This window comes from Arachis hypogaea, chromosome 8, assembly GCF_003086295.3.
Source record: "Arachis hypogaea cultivar Tifrunner chromosome 8, arahy.Tifrunner.gnm2.J5K5, whole genome shotgun sequence".
Classification (NCBI taxonomy): Eukaryota; Viridiplantae; Streptophyta; class Magnoliopsida; order Fabales; family Fabaceae; genus Arachis; species Arachis hypogaea.
The window spans coordinates 45,785,767-45,810,857 of record NC_092043.1 but is presented as its reverse complement, the minus strand read 5'-3'; the positions used below and the strand labels follow the sequence as shown (position 1 = coordinate 45,810,857).

General features: G+C 36.3%; 3 protein-coding genes across 3 annotated transcripts; 1 reads left to right on the top strand and 2 right to left on the bottom strand.

The window, feature by feature from the left end:
* Positions 1-2,053: 2,053 nt before the first annotated feature.
* LOC112707799 (DDT domain-containing protein DDR4) lies at positions 2,054-6,299 on the top strand. The gene is made up of 11 exons (XM_025759770.3): positions 2,054-2,466; positions 2,648-2,758; positions 3,269-3,355; positions 3,449-3,486; positions 3,570-3,651; positions 3,785-3,891; positions 3,969-4,128; positions 4,213-4,305; positions 4,424-4,544; positions 5,077-5,119; positions 5,521-6,299. Exons 1-11 carry the CDS (start codon positions 2,359-2,361, stop codon positions 5,981-5,983), a joined length of 1,413 nt encoding a protein of 470 aa, XP_025615555.1. The 5' UTR covers positions 2,054-2,358; the 3' UTR covers positions 5,984-6,299.
* Positions 6,300-6,489: 190 nt separating this feature from the next.
* On the bottom strand, positions 6,490-7,861 carry LOC112707800 (acetylglutamate kinase, chloroplastic). The gene has a single exon (XM_025759771.3). It carries the CDS (start codon positions 7,736-7,738, stop codon positions 6,695-6,697), a length of 1,044 nt encoding a protein of 347 aa, XP_025615556.1. The 5' UTR covers positions 7,739-7,861; the 3' UTR covers positions 6,490-6,694.
* Positions 7,862-15,235: 7,374 nt separating this feature from the next.
* Positions 15,236-24,014, bottom strand: LOC112707798 (DDB1- and CUL4-associated factor homolog 1). Its single transcript, XM_025759769.3, has 14 exons — positions 23,306-24,014; positions 23,028-23,109; positions 22,793-22,909; positions 22,533-22,711; positions 21,470-22,325; positions 21,282-21,379; positions 20,723-21,146; positions 20,034-20,636; positions 19,769-19,951; positions 19,070-19,633; positions 18,809-18,919; positions 18,177-18,295; positions 16,474-18,046; positions 15,236-16,138 (listed from the first exon to the last, which is right to left on the bottom strand). The coding sequence occupies exons 1-14, from the start codon at positions 23,554-23,556 to the stop codon at positions 15,434-15,436; spliced, it is 5,865 nt and encodes a 1,954-aa protein (XP_025615554.1). The 5' UTR covers positions 23,557-24,014; the 3' UTR covers positions 15,236-15,433.
* Positions 24,015-25,091: the final 1,077 nt, after the last annotated feature.

Here is a 25,091-nt window from a genome sequence, read left to right as displayed (position 1 = left end):
TTAAGAAGAGTTTTAATACTCAAAACCTTCTAGGAGTATTGAATCAGGCGTCATGGTTTGTATATATTTTTTGAACTCTTATCTTTTTTCATTTAAAGTTTATTATTTTACAAGTTAGTGTTTCACTTTTCTAGTTTAATGTAAGATATCTTAAAAAGCATTCTAAAACTTTTCTGAAGCTTGGTAAGATTTCAAAAGCTGTTTAACAAAAGTCAAGGTATCTCAAGATCTATTTTAAAGAATTTCAAAAACAAAGTTTTCAAAACCTACATACTAACACATTTTGCTGTATATAAGTCTAAAGACTAAAAAACTTTTAATTTTTTTGTTTCAGATCTAAAATAATTTCAAAGCACCATTTAACCAATTATTGTGAGCTTTTATTTATTTAAACATAGACCTTGGTAGAACACTTTACGATAGACCTTGAAATTCGGATGATATATAATTCAATCCAATCTAAACAATTAATTTATTTTAGGATAAAATAATATTTTAGTCTTTAATATTTGGATCAAGTATTAATTTGATATCTAACATTTTAAACATCTTATTTTAATGTCAAAAAATTTTAAATTTTTCATTTCAGTGTCAAAAAATTTTATACGTGTGTGTTCAATATTGTCCTATAATTAAACTTGACATAAATAATTAGCATATTGAAGAGTCAATAATGTATTTGATTTCGGTACATAAATAAAATTAATCCACTAATGATCACTAACATAAAATTTTTCTTTTAATTATAAAGCGTTGATTGATTGATACAATTTGGAATTTTTTTACACAAAGGAGATCGACAAGAAGGTTTTGTTATATTTTTGTAATATATGGAAGAAGATATTTGATAATAAAATTGTTAGCACTTAGTCAATCATTTTCATAATAATTCGTGTCAAATTTAATAATAGGACAACATTAAATCTGTTTGAAATTTTTTCGAATAAAAATAAGACATTTAAAAAAGTAAAGACAAAATTAAGAGTTGGTTCAAATGTTGGAGGATCAAACTAATAATTTATCTTTTATTTTATGAGAAAGTATAAATAACCAAATTTATATGCAGCCAACTGATTAACCTAGTAGTCAACTTTTCAAAATACTGATTTTAAAATTTAAGAAAATTAGGATTGTGCTAAAAAAACACATGCACCCTCCCAAATCCAACTTCTCACGTCGTGGCCTCTTCTTCCAACTCCTTTCGCCGCGCCTTTCTCCTCTAATTCGTCTTGATGTGCTGCTACACTTTTCGTCTGCAACTCCTCTCACTGCATTGCCTTCCAATCCTTCAGCATTTCCCTTCTCTCATTAGTGTCTCTTTTTTTTCGAAGCAGCTTTCACGTTTTTCTTCTTTTTTTTTAAGTCTTGAATGATTTTTTTAATAATTTTTGATGTTTTGTTTTCCAAGGTTTTAAATGTATCTTTTTGTAAGTTTTAGATTTTTTTTTGTTTTGGATGTTTTTTTTTTTTAAATTTTGGATTATTTTTTAAATAATTTTAAATGTTTATTTTTTTTAGTTTTCAGATATTTCTTTTTCTTATATTTTGAATGTTTCGTTTGTTATTCGATACTTCTAAAATTTAAGCATATGAAATTCAAATATAAAAAAACATTCAAAATGATGTCTTATTTTTAATAATTTTTTATTGTACATTCTTAGAAAAAACATCTATTGTTGGTGGATGATGGTTGAGTGATGAACGTTGATGGACAGCGTGACGCAACAGCACGGTTATGACGTGACACGTCGACTAAGGTAATTGGAGATGATATTAAATGACGCGACTAAAGAACTTAAAAAGAAGATAAAAAATTTTGTGGTTATTTTTTTACTATAAATAAAAATAAAAATGAGATTAAAATTACTCTTGATTTAAAATTTGTAATTTTTTTATTGGATTTTTAAACAGTTAATATATTAGTTGTGCAATTAATTATTATCCTAGTTGGTTACCTAATAAAATTATTATTTATTTAGTTAAAAAATTCTGATAATATATAAAAAAAGAAAATAAAATTAAAGTCTCTTTTACACCTGGGCCCATAGCAAACAAGCAATACACGACCCTTAAAAGCCACATTTCGAGCCGCGAGGGAAACGATCCAAAAGGGCGCGACCCAAAATTAATTAACCCTAAAATAAATAAAAAATCCAACACTCCACTCTACTCCACACTGTCCACTGCGATTCAGAGCAGGTTAAAATAAAAGCGAGTAAAAAGCGCTTCGGGCGGGAAAAAGAAAAAACTCACCGTTTTGCGTTTTGCCCTGTCGATCACGCTTCCTCTTCTTTTTATTCTCCATTCTTCGATCATTCTCTAACGTTTCTTCTCTCAGAAATCGCAACGAAGAGAGAAATGACGAACGCAGAAGAACACAGTGGAGGCGAGGAGAATACGATGGAGGATGAGATTCTGAGGCTACGTGGACGCTGGGAACTCGCTTCTGTTCTCAACTTCTTCGACGTAAGAATCATATTCGCGCTTCATGAAAAGAAAAATCGTTGTTTTCTAATTTTTCTTAGGTCATGATATCGTAGACGTTGTTATTATAATTGTTATTAATTTTTTTGGGGGGTTAAAATGTAGGATTCAGTGTGAGAGTAGGATATAAATCAATGAGTGAGGGTGGTTTTGGTGATTTCAGGTGTTTAGCTCAATACTCGGCAAAGAATTCAAGCTTTCTGCTGAAGAGTTAGAAATTGGGATTGTCAAGCCTGACTCTGCACTGGCTCAGCTACACATTCAACTTTTGAAGGTACTTTCTTATTCTTATTTATTATTTTTATTTTTGATTTTATCAAACTTATGACCTTTTATATAGATTATAGTAACAACGTGACTTTTCATTTCCTTTCATTTCAAGCGAATAATTTTAGTACAAAAAAAGAGCTAATTTTTTGCGTTCACCTTTACAACAGGGATGTATTGAACTCATTAAGTTCAAAGCTTTACTGTGTTCATAATTTTTTTTGGATAAAATACCGTTTAAGACAATTTTCACCAAATTAAGGAGTGATGCAGGGAGAGAAGCCGGGTTTATTTTCTTATTATTTCTATTATTATTTTGGGAGGAAAGCCTAAGATATGAATATGAATATGATGATAAATTGGCAAACTTTTCAAATCAAACCAACCATCCTTACCTTACCCTTTATGGTTTGTATTTTTAAGTTCATAGTATTCCTATCATATACTATCATTATTTGGATATTGGTCCATCGTTGGTTTCTTTCTAAATTTTAAATTTTGTTTGCATTTTTCACAGGGGATACCACCAGTGAATAAAAATATGGTTAATTCTGACAAATGGGTGACTGCTCTCTGCAAGAAACTAGCTATGTGGTGGTCATGGGTGAGTCTTTGCTTGTTACTTGACTTTTTACATTTTAATTATTTTTTCTCTCTTCCCATTGTCTCACTGATGCTTTTTGGCTCCTTTTCATAGGTTGCTGAGGGGAAGATTCCACTTGTGCCGTCTAATGGGTACTGGAAATGTACCAATAATGTTGTGCTGAAAATGATTGCTGCAAAATTTTAATAATTGATGTCATGGATGGTTTATGCAGAGAGGAGATATCCAAATACAAGGAACTTACTCCACTGGATCGTTTGCGACTGCTAAAAGCGCTATGTGAAGTTCGAGCTGAAGTATTCTTATCTCCTCTTGTGGTTTCATTAATATATAGGATATTTTTGCATTTTCCTGGCTAGACAATCTATCCTCAAAGTCTATGTTTTAATTTGTCCCCTTTTTTGTTTGCTGGTGTGTTTTTATCTTCAGCAAAATGATGCAGTATCATACATTAATGATTCTTTAAAAGAAGGAACAGAACTTACATCTTTTCGCAAAGTAGCCTTAGGAAGAGCTGGAACTGACACTTTCTTTTGGTAATCTTTAGAAATGTTCTGGTCTTTTCATATTTCTCTAAATCTCAAAATATTGATTACCACTTTGTTGATCATAGGTATGATGCAAATGCAAAATGCAAGAGTCACAGATTGTATAGAGAAATAATCACATCAGACTCAAGTTCACAGAATGATGTCAATGGCTGTTTATCAATTCCCATCAATTTTCAATGGGAAACACTTGCATCCAATCTGGAAGAATTTTCAAAAGCAGCTGTAAAGATCAAATTCACTGCCCTATCTTCTTCCTACATCCTAAATTTCAGTTCTTAATTTACTATCATTGAATGTTGGTTGCAGGAAACATTTTCATGTAGCAAATCTTCTGTTGAAGTTGCTATTAGTAAGAAACTTGAAAGTGACGTCATTCCTGTTCTTGAAAAGCTTAAAAAGGTATGATAGTAATTAGTAATCTTGTCTAGTGTTTGATAGGTCTTTCATGATACTTAACGGCGTCCACATCTTTGTTTGTTGTATTGATTTGAAGTAACATCACTTTCAAATTTCACAGAATAAAGAAAGAGCAGCAGAACGAAAGAAACGACAGGAGATGCTATCAACTGATTTTCGGAATTATTGCTCAGGAAATACACGCTCTTGTCGCACTCGCAGGCCTGTTAATTACTCACTTGGTAAGATGGGTATTGTATATTCAATTATTTATGCATTCACATTTGTTTGATGAATGATGATACCTAAATCAATGTGATCTACCTGTTCTGATGCACAATACTGTTGTCAACGTCATCCTGCATAGTGCATACTCATGGAGTTGAATTTGTTCTTTTCTTGGTTTACGTATTACTTGCATTGGTAGTGTGTTTGTCTTGTGAATTAAATGGGTGAGGATGTTTCTGCATAAACGAGACATCGGCTTTCTCTCTGGACTATTATTTGTGACATGCTGCCGTTGCATTAATTTGTATGTTGAGAACGTTGCCTAATATTAAGGCGCTCTATTAATTTGGATTTTACATTTTATTTGTTTAACCATTTTTCCTTGACACTCTCCTGGTGAATTTTACAATTTTCTCTGTTAAATGCCTAGTGAATTTTCAATTGAAATTGCATCTAACTTGTCTTGATTGATTTCTTCTTTATGCCATCTTTTGATGCGAATTGGATATTTGAAGCTAATGAAATTCTTTTTCGGAAATATTGCAGAAGCTTATGATCGTACCATGAAGGAAGCTATACAGTTAATAAAGTATGTTGTATATATATGTATATATATTTGGTTCATGCTCTACTTCTAATGATGTCCAGGGGTTTGTTTGGATAATAAGTCAATAACCAAACCAAAAAAAAGAGATTAGCGAACTTAAATTTATCTTCAGCCTACACTTTGCGGGGTTGCTTCATGCCTTATATATACATATGTAATTATACATACACATCGATATGGAAGTAGTCAAGTAGATAGTCCTGTGTTGACTGTTGAATGGCATGGCCGTTTAACACTGGCTAGCCCAAGATGTTTTTGGTGTAACATCAAATTATTTATTTAATATTTTTGGATTCTGTCATTTTTTATCCCAATTATCTAATAGATAATGTCCTCATTTCTGAATCTAATGCTGCTTTTCTACTTTCCTTGGTTGACATTAGTACAAGGAAAAGGTTTTCAGGCACTGAACGAGACAAAAACACAGGATCAGAAGGTAAATCCAACAGCAAGGATGATTCATCAGAGAGTGATTCCAAACAGGATGTGGTTCCCGTATCAGACAGTGATGATACTGGTTATGAACATGAGGATTGTGGTTACAGTGAGGAGCAAGATGATGATGCTGATAGTAGCGAGCTGGGAAATTCAGAAGCGCATTCAACCCGTGCAGCTCCTTATACAAAGGAAGTGCATTCAAGCCACACAGTTTCTTATCCAAGGGGAGTTCGCTACAGCAAGCGGTTAGCTGGAGTCCCTAGCCATACCCTTGCAGAAAGCAGAGGTTTGGCCTCAAAGCAAAGACTGAGACAGAGACCCACTCGAAATTCTGCCTTAGAATCTATTGTTATTCCAGATTCAGATGATGAAGAACAAGAGAATGAAGACATTTCGGAGTCCAATTAGGCCGTTGGTATTACCATAGATATTGACAAAGTATGCAAGCTTAGCAGTGGTTTTATGAATATGCTTGCATCAACAGTCAACACATTTTTGTAAGCTTGAAAAACAGCAGCATTAGGTCAATCACATTTTAGGATTTTTAGATATTTTTTGCACCTAGTCTTGTAATCCATGCACCACACTTTGCTTAAAGTGGCGTTGTGCGAGATATTTCTGAACTATATTTTGGGATATAAATGTAGATGGATAAAAACATATATGCTGGTAATTTCTACTGGTTCTGATGTATATACTTATCTGAGGATTTCATTTGTATGCATTTTGCTCTTTTTCATCAGCAACAAAACCTTGTTACTAAGCAATCTATTAATTTGATTTTGCCAATTGTAATTGCTTACAATATAGGGATTAATTTCATTCGATATGAGCATAATTTCCTCAGAGTTGGAACTCGAACCGAAAGGCAAGAACACAAACTTTCCTGGTAAATGATTTGCAAGTAACAAGTATTTCGTTCAACCAAAAGACCCAAAACTTCATAACGAAAACATAAGGAAACCAAATCAATATTTTCCTTATGCATTACTTAAAGCGAAGTACAAAACGATTTACTAGAAGCTGTGCACAAAAAGCAGCAAAACCTTGCATCATTCATTGCAAGCTTTCATTTATCACATGAAAAACAAGAAACACTATAAAATCAATCTAAAAAATTTAGCCAGTGATCATAGTTCCAGCACCTTCATCCGTCAAAATCTCCAACAGCAAAGAATGCGGGACGCGGCCGTCGATAATACTGGCAGTCCTCACCCCTTGAGCTAGCGATCGCACGCAGCAATTCACCTTGGGAATCATTCCACCACCAATTTTCCCATTATCCATCATTTTCTTCACTCTCTTTATATCAATCTCCTTCACCAAGCTCTTTGGATCATCCTTATTCTCCAATATCCCAGCTACATCAGTTAGCAGAATCAGTTTCTCCGCCTCCAGCGCCGCTGCTAATTCTCCCGCCACTGTATCAGCATTGATGTTGTACGGCTGACCGTATTTGTCGGCCGCAACTGACGTCACCACCGGGATGTACCCACTCGCAATCAGTGGCCGAAGCACCGACGGATCCACCTGCTCCACTTCTCCGACGAACCCCAGGTCCGCCGCCTTGGGGCTGGGGCAGGCGGTTATGAGGCGGCCGTCCATGCCGGAAAGGCCGATGGCGGTGGCGCCGGCCTTGTTGATGAGTGAAACCAGCGTCTTGTTTACCTTTCCGACGAGCACCATGGACACGATCTCCATGGTGTCGCCGTCGGTGACGCGGAGTCCGTCGCGGAACACGGCCTGGATGTTGAGTCGGCTGAGCCAGTGGTTGATCTCCGGCCCGCCGCCGTGGACCATGACGGGGCGGAGGCCGACACAGGAGAGAAGTACGAGGTCGTTGATCACGGATGCCTGCAGCGCCGGTGACTTCATGGCGGCACCGCCATACTTGACGACGATGGTTTTTCCCCGGAACTTCTGAATGAAAGGGAGCGATTCAGAGAGGATGTCGACTCGGAACTGACCCGGGGAGAGTGACTCAGCGAGTTTGGGTTCCTGAACCGGGTTGGAGACGGCTGAAACGGTTGGGTATTTGTGGGTGAAGCGAGTTGAAGAAGGGAAAGAGAGATTGGAAGGTAATGTGGTTTGGGTTTTTGAGCTGAATGGGAACAATGAAGGAAGAGGCAAATTTGTGAGGGTTTTTGGTGCCACTCCCAACATTGTGTTTTCTCACTGTCAGAGTATGAGGCGAAAGTTGCAGATGCTCAGAATTACAAGTAGCGTACCTAGTGACCACCGTTAACATTTTACCATTTAAAGAGAAATTCTTACATTGAAATCATGTTTGATTAATTCGTGTTTTTATTTTAAGAACACATCTTAATATTATTTATTCAATTTTTTTTATAAATATTGAAATTTAAACTTTTAGTATATTTATTAAAATAATGTTGTGATAAAGATGGATGACCACCGTGGATTTCATTCTCAAGATTGAATGAATCTATTTACAATACAAAAAGCAATAAATAAAGGTTGAAAGTAGCATCACTTTACATGTATAAATACCAAACATTGTCAGATGCTTTTTACACACACACAAGCAATAAAGCAAATACTTCCTCTCTCTTTCCTTCTTATACAAAGCATTTCTTTACTTTCTTTCTTTATAAATTACTAATATATTATTAATATATTATCTTTATAGTAGTATAATAGTATTGGTAACTATTAATAATAGTGTTTTTATTTATACTTTTATATTTGTTACCTCTTCCTTATTTATTTATTTAGTTATTTTACAACACGTTATCAGCACGACACTCTAATCAAATTTTTAGGAAGACTCAGGTAACAAATTTTCATTATGTCGAAACTTTCTCATCTTAAATTCAATGCTCTTGATATATCTGGAAACAATTATTTATCATGGATATTAGATGCTGAAATCCATCTTGATTCAACGGATCTTGGAGATACCATTAAGGCTGAAAATAATGCATCCCAAAAGGATAAAGCCAAAGTCATGAATTTTCTTCGTCGTCATCTTGACGAAGGATTGAAAAATGAATATCTCACATTAAAAGATCCTGCAGATCTTTGGAAAGACCTTGAAGAAATGTATAATCATAAAAAAACGGTGATACTTCCTCAAGTCCGATATGAGTGAACGCACTTGCATCTGCAGGATTTTAAATCCATAAATGAATATAATTCTGCAATGTTTCGAATCACCTCACGAATGAAATTATGTGGGGAAAAGACTGATCATGATATGTTGGAAAAAAATTTCTCAACTTTCTATGTCTCGAATGTGCTCCTACAGTAGCAGTATCGAGAAAAAGGGTTTAAAAAATATTCTGAGTTAATTTCTTGCATTCTTGTTGCTGAACGTAACAATGAGTTGCTTTTAAAGAATCACAAAGCGCGTCCTGCTGGCGCCACCCCATTTCCTGAAGTAAATGTGGCAAATTACCCCGGAAGAGGTAAATGACAAGGTTTTAATAACAAGAAAAATTATGGAAGAAAAAGGAATTATATTAAAAAGAGAGGATCTCACCAGAAGTCGGATAAAGAAAGAAATATCGGACAGAATAAATCAACAGAGGATAAGTGTTTCCGTTGTGGTGGAAAGGGCCATTGGTCACGTACCTGTCGTACCCCAAGGCACCTAGTCGATCTTTACCAGGCATCTTTGAAAAAGGACGACAAGGGAAAAGAGTTGAATTTCGTTTCAAATGATGCTGAAAATTTCACCACTCATTATGCTGTATCTGATTTCTTTGAGAATCCTGAAGGAAATATTGGTCATTTGATCAATGATGGAATAGTTTAATGTGTGAGATTGTTAAGCATTCATGTAAATAAATAATGTAAAGAACTTATTGTTAAGTTTTATTTTCTATGTATTTAAGTTTCAAATATGATGTATATAAAAAATGAAATATTAATGTTTATGAATTTTGAAATTATTAAATGTGTCATGTTTTAAAATAAAATTTTAGTATATGATATTATTTTTATGTACAGTATTTTTTAGAAAAAATAATTCTGATCAAGTATTCAATTTAACTGTGTATACTACTCATTTTATTATTATTTGTCTTTGAAGAGAATGACAAGGATATATAATGAAGATGTATGCCTTGCGGATAGTGCAAGTTCGCACACTATTCTCAAAAGTGATATATATTTTACCCATCTGGTGCCAAAAGAAGAATGTGTTAATATTATTATTGTCTCAGACAATGTGATTGAAGGCTCCGGAAGAGCTATAATTTTGTTTCCCGGAGGAACAAAAATTCATAATAAATAATGCACTATTGTCTACCAAGTCTCGAAGAAACTTGTTGAGCTTTAAAGATATTCGCCGAAATGGATATCATATTGAGACTATGAATGAGGAAAATCATGAGTACTTATGTATCACAACTCATGATTCAAACAAGAAAGTTATATTAGAAAAATTACCCTCTCTTTCATCTGGGTTGTATTATACCAAAATTAGTGCAATTGAATCACATGCTACTGTAAACCAGAAGTTTACTAGCCCAAATGAATTCATAACTTGGCACGACCGATTGGGTCATCCGGGAACAACCATAATGAGGAGAATTATTGAAAACTCCCATGAACATTCACTAAAGAACCAGAGGATTCTCAAAACTAGTGAATTTTGTTGTGCTGCATGTTCTCAGGGAAAGTTAATTTTAAGGCCATCACTAGTAAAGATTGGGTTTGAGTCCCCTGAATTCCTAGAAAAGATTCAAGGTGATATATTTGGACCTATTTATCTACCATGTGGATCTTTTAGATATTTTATGGTCCTGATAGACGCATCTTTGAAATGGTCACATGTGTGCTTATTATCCTCTCGTAACCTGGCATTTGCGAGGTTACTGGCTAAAATTATTCGATTAAAAGCACAATTTTCAAGAAATCCAATCAAAGCAATTCGTCTTGATAATGCTGGTGAATTTACTTCCCATGCATTTGATGCTTATTATATGGCTAATGGAATAAGTGTTGAACATCCAGTAGCTTATGTTCACACACAAAATGGGTCAGCAGAATCACTTATTAAACGCCTCCAATTAATTGCTAGACCCTTACTTATGAGAACAAATCTCCCAACCTTGGTTTGGGGGCATGCTGTTTTACATACCGCAACACTTATTCGTTTGAAGCCAACAAGTTATCATCAGTTCTCTTCTATGCAATTAGCTTTTGGCCAGCAGGCAAATGTTTCACATTTAAGAATATTTGGGTGTGCGATATATGTTCCTATTGCACCACCTAATCGCACCAAAATGGGACCCCAAAGAAAATTAGGAGATCTTGAGATATCTTGAGATGTATCTTGAGATATCTTGAGGTATCTTGAGATACCAACAGGAGATGTATTTAAAGCCCAGTTTGCGGATTGTCATTTTGATGAATCAAAATTTCCAACATTAGGGGGAGAGAATAAGCTTCCTGAAAAGGAACTTAATTGGAATGCGTCATCGTTGATGCATTTAGATCCTCGATCAGGGAAATGTGAACTAGAAGTTCAAAAGATTATACATTTGCAAAGAATAGCAAATGAATTGCTTGATGCATTTTTCGATACAAAGAGGATAACCAAATCTTATATACCAGCGGAAAATGCCCCAATTCAAATTGATGTCCCAGTTGGACAAATTACCACCGAAGCAAATACACGCCAGAAGCGTGGCAGGCCTGTCGGTTCCAAAGACAAAAATATTCGAAAGAGAAAAGAGGTAAATAATATTCCTGTTGAAAAAGACATAGTAGAGACACTTGCAGTTGTCCAAAATTCTGATATAGTTTTAACGCCATAAGACGTTCAGGTACCTGAAAATTGTGAAAATGACGAGATCTCGATAAATTATGTCTTTACAGGAGAAAAAGGGGACCGAAATAAGACAATTGTCAATGAAATATTTGCATATAATGTGGCATTAAATATCATACATGAAAGTAAGGATCTTGAGCCAAGATCAGTCGAAGAATGTCGACAAAGGGATGATTGGCCAAAATAGAAAGAAGTCATGAAGGCTGAGTTAGACTCACTTGCAAAACGTGAAGTATTTGGACCTGTAGTCCGTACACCTGCAGATGTAAAACCTGTTAGACACCGATGGGTATTTGTGAGAAAACGAAATGAGAAAAATGAAGTTGTGCGCTACAAAGCCCGACTTGTGGCACAAGGTTTTTCACAAAGGCCCAGTATAGATTATGAAGAAACGTATTCCCCTGTAGTGGATGCGATAACATTGCGTTATTTGGTCAGTTTATCTGCATATCATAAATTGCATATGCATTTAATGGATGTGGTAATAGCCTACTTATACGGCTCATTAGATCGTGATATCTATATGAAAGTTCCTGAAGGACTAAAGATATCTAAACCATACAATGAATATTCGCAAGGGTTATACTCAGTCAAATTGCAAAGATCTTTATATGGTCTAAAGCAATCTGGACGAATGTGGTATAATCGTCTTACTGAGTATCTGACCAAAAACGGTTTCAAGAATGATGATATATGCCCGTGTGTTTTCATAAAGAAAACTGCATCTGGATTTATTATAATTGCCGTGTACGTTGATGATTTAAATATCATTGGAACTCCTGAAGAAATTCCAACAATTATAAAAACTCTAAAAGAAGAGTTTGAAATGAAAGATCTTGAAAGGACTAAATTTTGTCTCGGCCTGCAGATCGAGCATATAAAAAATGGGATCTTTATTCATCAAACAACATACACAGAAAGGATCTTGAAGAGATTTTATATGGATAAGTCACATCCATTAAGTATCCCAATGTTCGTAAGATCTTTGGATGTGGAGAAGGATCAATGCCGTCCTAAAGAAGAGAATGAAGATATTCTTGGTCTTGAAGTACCATATCTTAGTGCCATTGGAGCGCTAATGTATCTTGCTAATAATACGCGACCTGACATATCATTTGCATTGAATTTACTAGCAAGGTATAGTTCCTCTCCAACCAGAAGACATTGGAGTGGAATCAAGTAAATCTTTTGATATCTTTATGGAACGGTTGATATGGGATTGTTTTATCCCTACAGATCCAAGTCACAGCTAGTTGGCTATGCAGATGCCGGATACTTGTCTGATCCACACAAAGGGAGATCTCAAACAGGATACCTGTTCACATATGGTGGTACAGCTATATCATGGAGGCCCACGAAACAGACGATAGCATTAACCTCCTCTAATCATGCTGAAATACTAGCGATTCATGAAGCAAGTCGCGAGTGTTTTTGGCTCAGGAGTTTGATCCAATATATCCTGTCATCATGTGGACTAATTGATCATAAGATAGCTCCAATTGTCCTGTTTGAAGATAATACAACATGCATTACTCAACTTAAAGGCAGATATATCAAAGGTGATAGAACAAAGCATATCTCTCCCAAATTCTTATTCACTCATGATCTTCAAAATCAAGGAACAATTGATGTGCAACAGATTCGCTCAAGTGACAATCTGGCAGATTTATTCACAAAGTCACTCCCAAAATCCTCCTTTGAAAGATTGGTACATGAGATTGGGATGCGCCGATTTCGAGACATTAAATGATGTCGACAAGAGGGGGAGACTGTACTCTTTTTTCCTTGGTCAGGTTTCTCCCATTGAGTTTTTTCTTGACAAGGTTTTTAATGAGGCAGTCTCTATCACAAAGGATATTGTACTCTTTTCCTTCACTAAGGTTTTTTCTACTGGATTTTTCTTTAGTAAGGTTTTAACGAGGCAATAATCTTAAATGGTCATCCAAGAGGGAGTGTTGTGATAAAGATGGATGACCACGGTGGATTTCATTCTCAAGATTGAATGAATCTATTTACAATACAAAAAATAATAAATAAAGGTTGAAAATAGCATCACTTTACATATATAAATACCAAGCATCGTCAGATACTTTTTACACACACAAGACACAAGCAATAAAGCAAATACTTCCTCTCTCTTTCTTTCTTATACAAAGTATTTCTTTTCTTTCTTTTTTTATAAGCTACTAATATATTATTAATATATTATCTTTATAGTAGTATAATAGTATTGGTAACTATTAGTGTTTTTATTTATACTTTTATATTTGTTATATCTTTCTTATTTTTATTTATTTATTTTACAATAAATAAGAATTTATTATCTCTTTATCTTTTTCAAATAAATTTACCATATAAAGAAAAAAAAACTTATTTAAAGTCATTTTCCTTTCACATGAGTCTCTATTTTTTTTTTAAAGATAAAAAAATTAAATAAATATAAAAAAATGATACCATTTGAACTATAATTAATTGGGATGTGAGTCTCTGTTTGTTTTGATACTTTACATCTCGAGTTGCTTGTTGGTTGTTTCACTGACACCTTTCCTGATTAGCCCAAATTTATTATTTAACTAAGCATTTTTTTTAAACATAAGCATTGGATTTGAACGGAGATTTTGTATTAGAAAAATTCAGTTTTAACGGAAAGATAAAATTGTAACTATTATATGTACTAGTAATTATATAAATATAATAAAATATAAAAGCATTTACTTAATCTCTAATATTAATTACCTAGCATTTTACATTATTTTTAATTATAATTAAACTTTTATTTTTTACTTTACCAACCTTCTTATTTTAAAGCTTCACTGGTTATGTTGTATATATTTTTATCCTTCCGACAAAAATTAATTATTTTCTTAACAAGTGAAAACTAAAAAGGGACTCAAGTTTCTAATTATAGTGAAAATCAACCAATTAAAAAAATTGTTAAAAGACTATTAAAATTTATTATTTTGATCATCAATTAGCTATTAATGTTAAAAATATGAGAAGTCCAGACTCTTTTTAGAACAGTGTCTGACTTTGCTGATGCCGAAGTGCCGTCGTCCGAGTTTCTCGTGAGAAGGTGGGAGAAAGAAACTCCAATGCTTAAGTTAGCAAGAGTTTGAAGCAAATTTTTTGTCGATTGAGTTCTCAATATACCTAAATGTGCCATTGTATTTATAGTAGAAAAGATAACCATTTTTTCCCTCTTATAGAAAAATTGTTTAGATCTCCCTCCTAAATTAATAATAAATATCTTAAAAGTTAATTACTTATTTAAATAAATATAGTTGAATTGCAGTTGTCACGTTCGGGTAAAGAGTGAATGAGACCATATTTGTTGGATAGGCTTTTATTCCTTTTAGACCTTGGATAAAGAGTGAATGAGGCCATATTTGTTGGATAGGCTTTTATTTCTTTTAGACCTCGTTATATTTTTTGTACTAGGATATGAACAAATATGTTGTTAAATTATTAGACTAAAAAAATTAAATTAAAAAAATAAAACTAATGACTAAATAATAACAAAAAAATTATAAATTCTGATGACTCTTAACATCTTTTATATAAAAAAAGAGGTTAGAACCGTTACACTATAACCAGCACTCCAAGCAAATGACTGTTAGGAGAAATTCTTTTCCTGCTAGAATTTCCTATCCACATAACATGATTATAACCCTTTATTTTAGTAGAGGAAGAGAGGAACTGATATCTGAATTTCCGACTCCTTTTCCTAATTTAGTATTATGAAGTACTATACCTTATTTTTCTCCCTCTCAATATTACATCCTTCCGGGAAGGTGGACATGTCTGTCTCAAACATTAGGACTAAAAAAAGATGCCACGTTGTTCTTAAGGGGAAAAAAATGTGGTTTTGAAACATGTACAATTACGCTTCTCGACCTTTCTGTTATAATAATAACTATAGTGATCAGTTCGAAGGAGACATCATTTGAAAGAGATCTCAGAAAAATTGAGGCAAAAATTATAAAAAGAAAAAACCTTTCGGCCAAAAATGAATATAATGAAAAGAAAGAAATAATAATTACAGCCTCTTTGATTAACAGTTAATAACCAAAGCCATTACCCACATAATCCTCTTCATCGCTACTTAAGGATTCGAGTACTTCACTATCTTCATCATCCTCCTCTTCCCCCTCCGTCAAAATCTCCAATATCCCAGGTCCTCCGTCGAACTCGACATCATCCAACATAAAGTCACCATCTTCATCATCATCAAGTTCACTTATACTATCATCATCTTCATCATTGCTCATGTCATCAGGATCACTATCGCTCTCACCACGGAAACCAGGGCCTAATAGTGGATCTACATCACCATCGTCATCATCGTCATCCTCATCTTCCTCCTCACTTTCTGCATCATCAGGATCAGAATCATCATCAGTTGGTCTCCGGCGACCAATTTCATAAACTCTAGCTGATGCATACATCTCATCTTGATCATCCATAGTAATCAATCCAACAAATGAATCTGTTGACTCAGTTGCAAAATCAAGGACACAGCGATCCACAGGTATAGTAGCTATGTCAGAATAATTAATTGCATCAACTGTTCGGAATGCAGCAAAAAGAGGATGCTTGACACGACGTGTGTGGACTGCTGACATCACATCTTCTAGATTTCTCCTCAAGATTGCATACATTACATCACCACGTGCATTGAATGTTATTGATGTTTGATCTAATGAAGGAACACTACGTAATAGCCTGAACTTGCGCAGATCCCAGACTTCTGAGTTTATAATTACCTGGTTAAACATTTTTTTCCCCAACAAATGAAAGGTCATAAACACACTTGAAGAAATAATAAAATATAAGTAAATTTAACAAATAATAATAATAACAAACTACAGAATCATTTCTTGGTGTTGAGCTCAACCATCTAAAAATTGGGCAAACCACCCCCACAATCTATACATTATGGATGCACATTAGAAGTTGAGTTTTAATCCTTTATCAATTCATCCCTTCCATAGAGATTACGTATACCTTCTATATAGCTATCTTACCACTTTTAGTCATCTTCAGATAATCTTCCAACAAAATTAAGACTTTAGCTTAAGATGGATAAAAAATTACATACCTCATTACCAGCAGGATGAAAGCCTCCACCTCCATAGTCTGTGAACTGATCAAAACGATGAACAGGCCCAGAAACCCGCCGATCCCACAAGACACCATTCCAAAGCAGCATCGAGTCAGAGGGGCTAAAGTGGATTAAAGAATACACATGACCACGCCCAGTAGAAGTTGCAAATGTATCTGTCAACTTCGACTCTAGCTGACAAGTTTGGATATCATACAGGAGGATTTCCCGCCGTGTAGATTCAGTTGACAAGGCTGCAAAGACATTCCCAGAATTGCTAAACCTGGCAGCCTTGCACCCATCAAATGAATGGGTAGGACCAGTCAAAATTGATGCTGCATCCCACAGCCTAACATCTTGGGAGCTTGATGAAAGCAACAGCTGGGTCTCACCAGAAACAAAAGACTGAACAAGCGTCAAAGGAGACTGGTGACCAGTGTAGCTCTCCACCACATTGTTGTTGTTAGAGTCGAACAATTTTAGCTCCCCATTGTGGCTCCCAACAGCAATATGAGAAGAGTCCTCAAGGAAGGTAATGCATGTTAACAAGGCACCAGCATCATCTCTACAAGTGCGCCATGGCCTAAACCTGCTGTAAACAAATTGCCTATCCTTGCGATTCCCATGCACTCCTCCATATGCAAGTTTAAATTCACGTGTACCAAGCCGAGCAGTCACATTAGAAGGCGCGTCTAAGCTTCGCTTTGGCTCAGGACAAACATGAGGATGAAGAAGAGAGAGTGGAGGAAGAGTCGTAATAGGAGCTGGGCATTGGCGATGCTGATGCTTTAAATATTGAACCACTAGAGAATCAAGGGTTACTCGTTCTGGGTTGTTGGGCTGAAGATCATTTAACACTTGGGAGGATGGCGTCATCTGACTTGGGTTTGAAATACTATATTGGTTCTCATCCCCATTGTCAGCTGTACTTCTTAGGTTAGAAATTGGAGTAGAAAGCCCGGCAAAATCAGCATGCTGAGTAGTTTTCCGTATTGAACTTGAAAAAATAGGAGAGCGAAGTCCTTGGTCCCCAACATTTAACCGCTTGGCAGATGATGAGAACATTCCTATATCCTTTAAATCAGAAAGCTTGCGCTTTGTTGGCATGTTCATTGGAGTCTTACAGTGAGATCCAGTATCAATGTTATGTTTCCCTGAAGATTCAGATGCCATCTCTAGAATACTAGTATCTGAAGATTCCTTCCCAGTACTTAACCATTTTCTGGATGGGGGCTGCTGTGAATCAGCAAGGTGACGTTTTGAATGTGAACCAAAAGATGATGAAAAGGTCAATGATTTTTTCTTTGCAGAGAAAGAATCAATTTTCAAGCTGACATCCTCATCCCTTCCATTAGCTTTTAATTTATTACTGAGAAATCCAGAAGGGGCCCGGCCAGATGGCCACTGAATTGATGTTGAGGAAACTTCTGGTGTGGTTGGCTGTTGTGCAAGAGAAGATGGAGCAGCCAACGATGGTAAGGGAGTCAATTGAGCCTCTTTAAGCAACGTAGAAGCAGCTTGTGACAATCCAGATGCCTGCAGGTGTTCATGAATTAGGAGCAAAAGTTCCCTGCATAAGAAAAACATAACAGTGACATCAGAAGGGTCAGAAAGGGACACGCAGGAGGAGAGGAGGAGGGAAAGAGGGATAAAGTATTCTTGCAAAATTCTGAATGATCAACTGAAAAAAAAAAAAATACCTTGAATGGTATGTAATAGGAGTAGCAGCAGCTATAGCTGCTCTTTCTATGCGCCTCAAGGTAGGAGTAGCCGCATCAGTAGCAGCTAATGTACTTGCACGCCCTGAATTAGTCACAATCTACAAATAAATTTCAATATAAATGTCAGTATTTCAGTTCCAGTCTCTTAGAAGTGAAGATATATATATATGGATATATCTTTGCTAAGCATGAGTTCTGAATTCTAATGCCCATAAAACCTAGGATGTCTATAACCTACTGAGTTTTTTTCGCCTAAAATGTGTGATAACTGATAAAGACTTTGACACAATAAGCTTTCTTAATTTATGGCAAGTTTGCAGTAAGAGTTTAAAATTTCAAAACTGAGACTAGCTGACTGGCTAGCAGCAGGGTTCAAATACCTTGCAAGACCACAAATAGAAAAGCAAATTCACACACACTTTCCTTGACAACAATCAAAACCCAATACCAAAAAAGTAAAAAAGGGGTAAACAATCGGATTAGTTGCAGCAAAAAGACAAACTGAAAAAAGAAAAAAAAAGAGAGAAAACTTTTTTATGAAAACAATTGCACAAGAAAAACATTGAAGCAAACACAACTTAGCTCCTGAACAAAAAAGTGGAGACACTCACCCCAATCAACTCAATTGCAGCCTGGGAAAGTTCAGCTTGCCACCTGCCCTGCTCTGTTCCAGTTGTCTGGCTGCCCGAATCGCGAATTAGCTCTGAAAGCTTTTTCCCAACCTAGGACACAGCCACCAAATTTGGATTTTGAATTTCCACAATATTTTGTTTCAAATTTCTAAAAGCATCATAACAATAGAATTTAACAGATTCGCAAGTAGAAGTTAAGCGGAATTATCAAGGGCAATAAAATCAGTGATTGTTTCTCACCTGAAGCTTCGTCAATATGTGTGCAATTGTATCATCTCTAGCTAATCCAAGTAGGACTCGACATGCTAGAGCACGAAGGCAATCTAGAGCAGCAGGTGGTGAATATATGCGAGGTTGGAGGAGATGCAAAAGAACCTTTATACCATTATTAGAACGAACAGCTTCTCTTGCTTGACGATATCCTTGTTCTAGTTGTGCAGCTAGGCCAGCACAACCTGCTCCAGCACCCAGAGTGATTCTCCGGTCGCCAACTAATCCTGAGGTTGTTGCAGAACCAGGAGTTTGTGGAGTGTTATTCAGTGTTTGTGAACTAGATATCGTTGTCGTTCGATCTACAGCACTGGATTCCCCATTCCTTTCTCTAGGATCAATCTGATTGGTAACAGCAACCACTCGATCCGGGTTATTACGTTCAGCAGTCCTGTCTCTACTCTCCAAGGGTGGAGCATTTGAGGTCTGGGCAGAAGCAGACTGTTGACTTTGTGAAGCCAAAGCAGGTTTATTGCTGATTGAAGGTGGGGGGCAAACGAGGTTGACCAAAACATTTAATGCTGGCTGGATGATCTGAAATGCAGAAGCATATGCTGAGGAAAATGAGATATCATATACTAGAGGAACAGGCACAAAAAAATGTCTAACAACTTCCTATACAAAAAATTAGGGTACTAAACACTAAAGTTGCTACCGTAAGACACTTACCTCCGGATCCACATGACTACTAACAATATTTGCAGCATCCAAAATCACTGCTATACCAACACGATTATTGCTTAGTGTTGCATTTACAATCATCTTACGACTGCTAGGTACCAAAGTCACAATATGCAGAACACCCAATGCATACTGGAGCAAATCATGCAGATATCGTTCCACAGGTGGGGCCTACAAACAACCAAATGAACAATAAATAGATAAACTACAATAATTACAATATCCATTGATGCACAAACTGAAGGTATCATACCTGACACAATTCCAACATAGTAATATGGCCACTATAAGCCAAGAATTTCTCCACAGCTGGCCAGCGAGTTCTTACAAATGCAGGACCAAGCTTCCGATCTTTTTGTAATTGTAGGAATACTGCATCTATGGCCTCATTACTGATATCAAGTGGCTTGTATGCGGCCCTTACACTTGGGATGTTCCTAGCAGCACTACGGTTACTTTTGTTTGGGCGAATTGAATCAACTAATAAAAGGAGATGTGCCCTGAAATATTGTCGCAAAGCAACACAAGTGTGGTAGGCAATCTGCTTCTCAGATGATGTCAGCACTTCTGCAGATGATCGATCATTCCGAAGAGATCCTGCACTTGATAAGCCCAAGGCTCCAGAATTTACTCCAGACCTTACCGACGCAGCATCATTTAGAAGACCCAGTAATTTCTGTAATCCATCTTGAGAATCAAAAGCATCAAGAACTGCCCTGAAGACAAATGCAGCGGCAAAAAACAATGCCGCATTTTTGCGCGCTTGATCTTGGTTGCACTCCAGGAGTTGGAGAGCCAACTCAACAACATGAAAAACGACGTCTGACGGAAGAGCACAAACCCTTTCCATTATTCCCTGAAATTAGAAGATTTGATATACATGTGTTATTCGGTTATTGGGCTTATAATTCAACAGGTATGACTATCAAAACAAGTAAGTACCTGAAGGGAACCAATGGTGAATAGACAAGACGATAGGCCGAAGTAAGTTTGAGCCATTCTAGGGACAGCTAGCAGCTTTTGCATTCCCCCACGGTCCACAAATAGTGCAGCAAATTTTCTATGAGCAGCCAAAGCACATATCAGCTTCATGACATCAGGCAACAGTAAAGCAACCTTGGATGCCTCCCGATGTTTGGAATTTTGCTGCAGAAGAGCAAGACATACATCTACTCCCTTTTCATGTAACACGGGGCCAAGAACTTCTACATATTCTCCAAGTAACTCAAGGCACTGAATGCAATACTTTTCCCTTAATTGTGCAAGGGATTGGATATCTGGGATGAAGTACTCTTCAACATCCTCAACAATTTCCGGTTCTGCACCACTCACATTCTCTGTTTCAGTATTGATACTAATGGAGCTCCTGCGACCAACCAGAGAAGAACATTATAACCAATTAGGCAATTACCATGACTAAAAGTATTATCCTACTATCCTTGCAGTTGTCATGTAAGCACCGAGATCATGCACATAAAACAATGAAATATGTGTAGGATACCTTGAAACCTCAACTGCAGATGCAGCATCAACAACAGTGGATGCAGCCCTTGAAGCAGCCAAAACAGCAGCATCTTCATCATTAGTGGATTTAAACTCCTGAAAAATATTAGAAGCAACAATTTTAACATTTGAATGCAAAGTATAAACTACAACAGTTTTAGCATTTGAATCCAAATATTATCATACCTCTGAAGCTGTGGTTTTAACAAGGTCAGCAGCCGCATCACCAGCTGCTTTAACAGCTTCATCAGGTGCATTGGCAGATCTGGCTTCAGCTTCAGCAGCACAGATTGCTTTCCGAACAATATCAGAAATATCTCTACTTCCAATACGGCAGTCTCTGAAGCAATCATCATTATCCCCTCTTTCCAAAACAGAAGCATCTGAAGTCGTCCTAGCATTCTTTTTAGAATCAGGCACCCTTCTAACATCGACATTCCTCTGCATGGTCCTATCTCTGACACTACGTCCCTGCCCTAGTCGACTACCAGAACCAGGTGATGAAACAATGGCTTCACTTTCTACAGTCCCTTCGTTGACCCTTCCTTTTCCTTTGGATCTTCCCCATCCACGATTTGTGCGCCTTCTCGAAGAATCATCTCTCAAATTGTCATCATGCTCGCCGTATTTCATCCTTCCATCACTTATATCTGTACAGTGCCATCTATCCTCATCATCAGCATCTGCCTCAGGGATATCAGCATTTTTGCCAAGCAAGTCAGGGGGCTCGCCATCAACCCAGGAATCTTCTTGTCCACTAATGCTTTTATCAAGACCCCTTTCAAGAGATACATCATCTAAAGATCTATCATCAACCATCCGTGAATCATCTAAATGACAAGGTTCCAAGAGCTGGCGAAATCTTCCACGACCATCATCTCTAACTCTGACTGAACTATTCCCTGATGCATGCCTACTATCTGTTGCATGAGTAATTTCTTTCTGGCTGCTACTTGTCTCACCAAGCACACGCAGACGGAGATAACGCATGAGCTTAGCTGACAATCCAGATGTCAATACATCCTCCACAACTTGACCTCCGCTGAGACCATTCATTATTAATAAGCAAAACTAAGAAAATCAGACTAAACATATATGGATAAGCAAGATAAGGAGCATCATCCACTTGAACTACATGCAATAATAATAATAATAATAATAATAATAATAATAATAATACATCACAGTAAAATAAGCCAGATTTTGGTGATTAAACTCTAAGAAATTGCCTAGTGATTCAGTAACATACCTAACCAAACACACAGCAAGAACTCCTGTTGAATAGGTTTTCAACATTTCAGAATCTGAGGCATCCCTTCTCCCTGAGTTATGCTTCAGATTTTGTTCTTCAGCAGATAGTCTACCATTATCATCCAGCACCCACTCTTTGATGCAGTCCAGTACAGGTTCGTCAAAAACATGAGGATACTGCGCATTTACACTCCATCACATAATGCGTAACATACATTGAACAAAAAAAAAAGACTACGCATGAAAAATAAATCTTACAATCCAAGTCAGTGAACAGCATAAGAGAAGTCTACAAGTGGCAGCTTGAACGGCAGTTGAGTACGTCGATTCTGCCAGAAACTTCGAAGATATCAACTCAAAGAACTCGTCATTTTCCTGTGGACAATGGTCATGTCAGATAACTTCTATTTTAGCATTTAACATCAAAGCTTAACTCCATTAAAAGCTCCATCAAAGAGATTTAAAAAAAAAAAGACCATTTAGGTGAAAATACCCGAATTAAGCTCCCAAGGCGCCCAATGTTATGGGCAGCACGGGCATTACTTGAAGAAGAATAACCATTCTCTTCCATGTATCTACATTCCAAAATATAAATCATGAACGGCACATTAGCATCAATGATCATATACAGGTACAATAAAAACACAACTGAATTCATATTTTCTATGAAAACCTAAACACAACGAATACACTGAAAACCGCCGCGAATTTTAAACAATAACAATAACGAACGAACGAAAGAAAGAAAGAAAAGCGAAAGCCAAAACACACCGTGACTCTTGCGTTTCGAGGATAGAGGCCAGGGCGTGGAGAACCGCGGGCTTAGGGTTATCGGGCGCAGAAATAATCTTCTCCATGAGCCTGTTAACCTTGGCGACAAGTTCCTCTTCCTCTTTCTTGGAATCGTCTTCTTCATCCTCTTCCTCCTCCTCCACCGGTGGTTCAGATTCCGGCGCCGGAAGTGGTGGAGGCTGCGGCGGTGGAGGACCTTGGCTTTGGTTCTGATTCGCTTGGTCCTCCATGGAGTTTATCAAAAAGAGTGTAGAAAAGTGCAAATAAAAAAATTAAAAAGAAAAGAAAAACCGAGGGCTCTTTCCTCTCCTGATCTATAGCTAGTAGTTAGGGTGATAAGGTACACATTCCAGAGCCATGTTTGCTGCTCTCATCATGTCCCCAGCCCATGCGAAAATTTATTTGCTCCGAAGGAACCCTTTGATCCACTCGGTGATTAATTATTATAATTATTAATATTAGTGATCTGGTGTTGTTAATATAAAGGGAGAGATAGGGTGTGGTTTGTGTTATTGAGGTTTTTGTGTTGTTGGGGAGTTACAGCAGGAGAAGAAGAAGAAGCAAGGAAGAAAGAAAGAAAGAAAAAAGAGCATAAATTGGTATAAACGGAGAAGGAAATAGAGGAAGTGAGAAAGTGCACGATACCACCAAGAGCATGATGATAGATGGGTCGGAAGCTTCGCGATATAACCCGCCCGGTTCTGAACCCTACCCTAATAGGCCCAATAACTACTGGTCCACCACTGAACTTGTGAAGCCCATACGCTGAAAGCCCATATCATAATGTTGATGTACTATTTGGTTGAACAAAGTTCCCAAAACACACAAGACCAAACAAATAAACTCCCAAAAAAAAGATATTCTGCTTACAGGACCATATCATAACTATTTGCTGCTCAAAAACGTAATATTTGCTGCTCAAATTCTTAGATTTCTATAGTAATGAATTCTCTCAATTTTTTTTTTCAATTGTTTGATAAAATGTGATTTTTTATGATTTAATATTTTTTTTGTCTCACTTAAAATAAATGTAAGATAAAAAATGAAGCTTTATCAATAATTGAAAAAAAAATTGAAAAAATCAATTTTCCGATAACGATAACCAAAATCCTTGTCCAAAAACACATAGGATCCAAAATCAAAATCAGTGATCAAAAGTGTTGTAAGTTAGAGTTAAGAGTTTTTGAACCACACCCTGATACTGAAACTGCGCTCTCTATGGTGTTACGAAATCCCGTATCTCACTCTACCCAAAAAGAGAGTGTTGTACGTTGAGTGGGTTTTTTGTTAAGAGTGGAATGAGTGGATGCTTGTTCTTTGGGGGATGGGCAATGAAAAAAAATGTGGTTTTTTTCATACATACGAGATAAGATTTAAATTAGTCTGTGTTATATCCATGATTAATGGTAAAAAAGATCTTAGTAAACACCCTAATACCTTAATCAGAAACATTAACCAGTGGAAAAAAAAGCTTTGGGAAATTCTTTTTGTAAATATTTATAGGAAGAGCAACAAATGTGCTGATTGCCTAGCTCGGAAAAGTCTAAACTTAGACCCAGGCTTTTATTTTTGGGACCTGCCTCCTAGAGAGGTTATTAGCATCTTAGCTGATGATGAACAAGGGGTTTCTATGCCCCGTTTAGTTTGTATTTAGTTTTCTTTTGGGTTTTAACCCCGATTAACCACCAAAAAAAAAAATTAGTCTATTAATTTTTTCATGCGATAATTAAATTAATTTTTTTAGTTTTTAAATTGACTAAACTAG

Bases quoted from the DNA above. Each gene is read 5' to 3' on its own strand.
- LOC112707799 (XM_025759770.3), top strand. From the start codon at position 2,359: ATGACGAACGCAGAAGAACACAGTGGAGGCGAGGAGAATACGATGGAG. The intron at 3,652-3,784 runs GTATTCTTATCT...TTTTATCTTCAG, and splicing joins TATGTGAAGTTCGAGCTGAA to CAAAATGATGCAGTATCATA. The intron at 4,545-5,076 runs GTAAGATGGGTA...GAAATATTGCAG, and splicing joins GCCTGTTAATTACTCACTTG to AAGCTTATGATCGTACCATG.
- LOC112707800 (XM_025759771.3), bottom strand. From the start codon at position 7,738: ATGTTGGGAGTGGCACCAAAAACCCTCACAAATTTGCCTCTTCCTTCA.
- LOC112707798 (XM_025759769.3), bottom strand. From the start codon at position 23,556: ATGGAGGACCAAGCGAATCAGAACCAAAGCCAAGGTCCTCCACCGCCG. The intron at 20,637-20,722 runs GTACTTACTTGT...TTCTAATTTCAG, and splicing joins TCACCATTGGTTCCCTTCAG to GGAATAATGGAAAGGGTTTG. The intron at 19,952-20,033 runs GTATGATACCTT...GGTTGTTTGTAG, and splicing joins CTATGTTGGAATTGTGTCAG to GCCCCACCTGTGGAACGATA.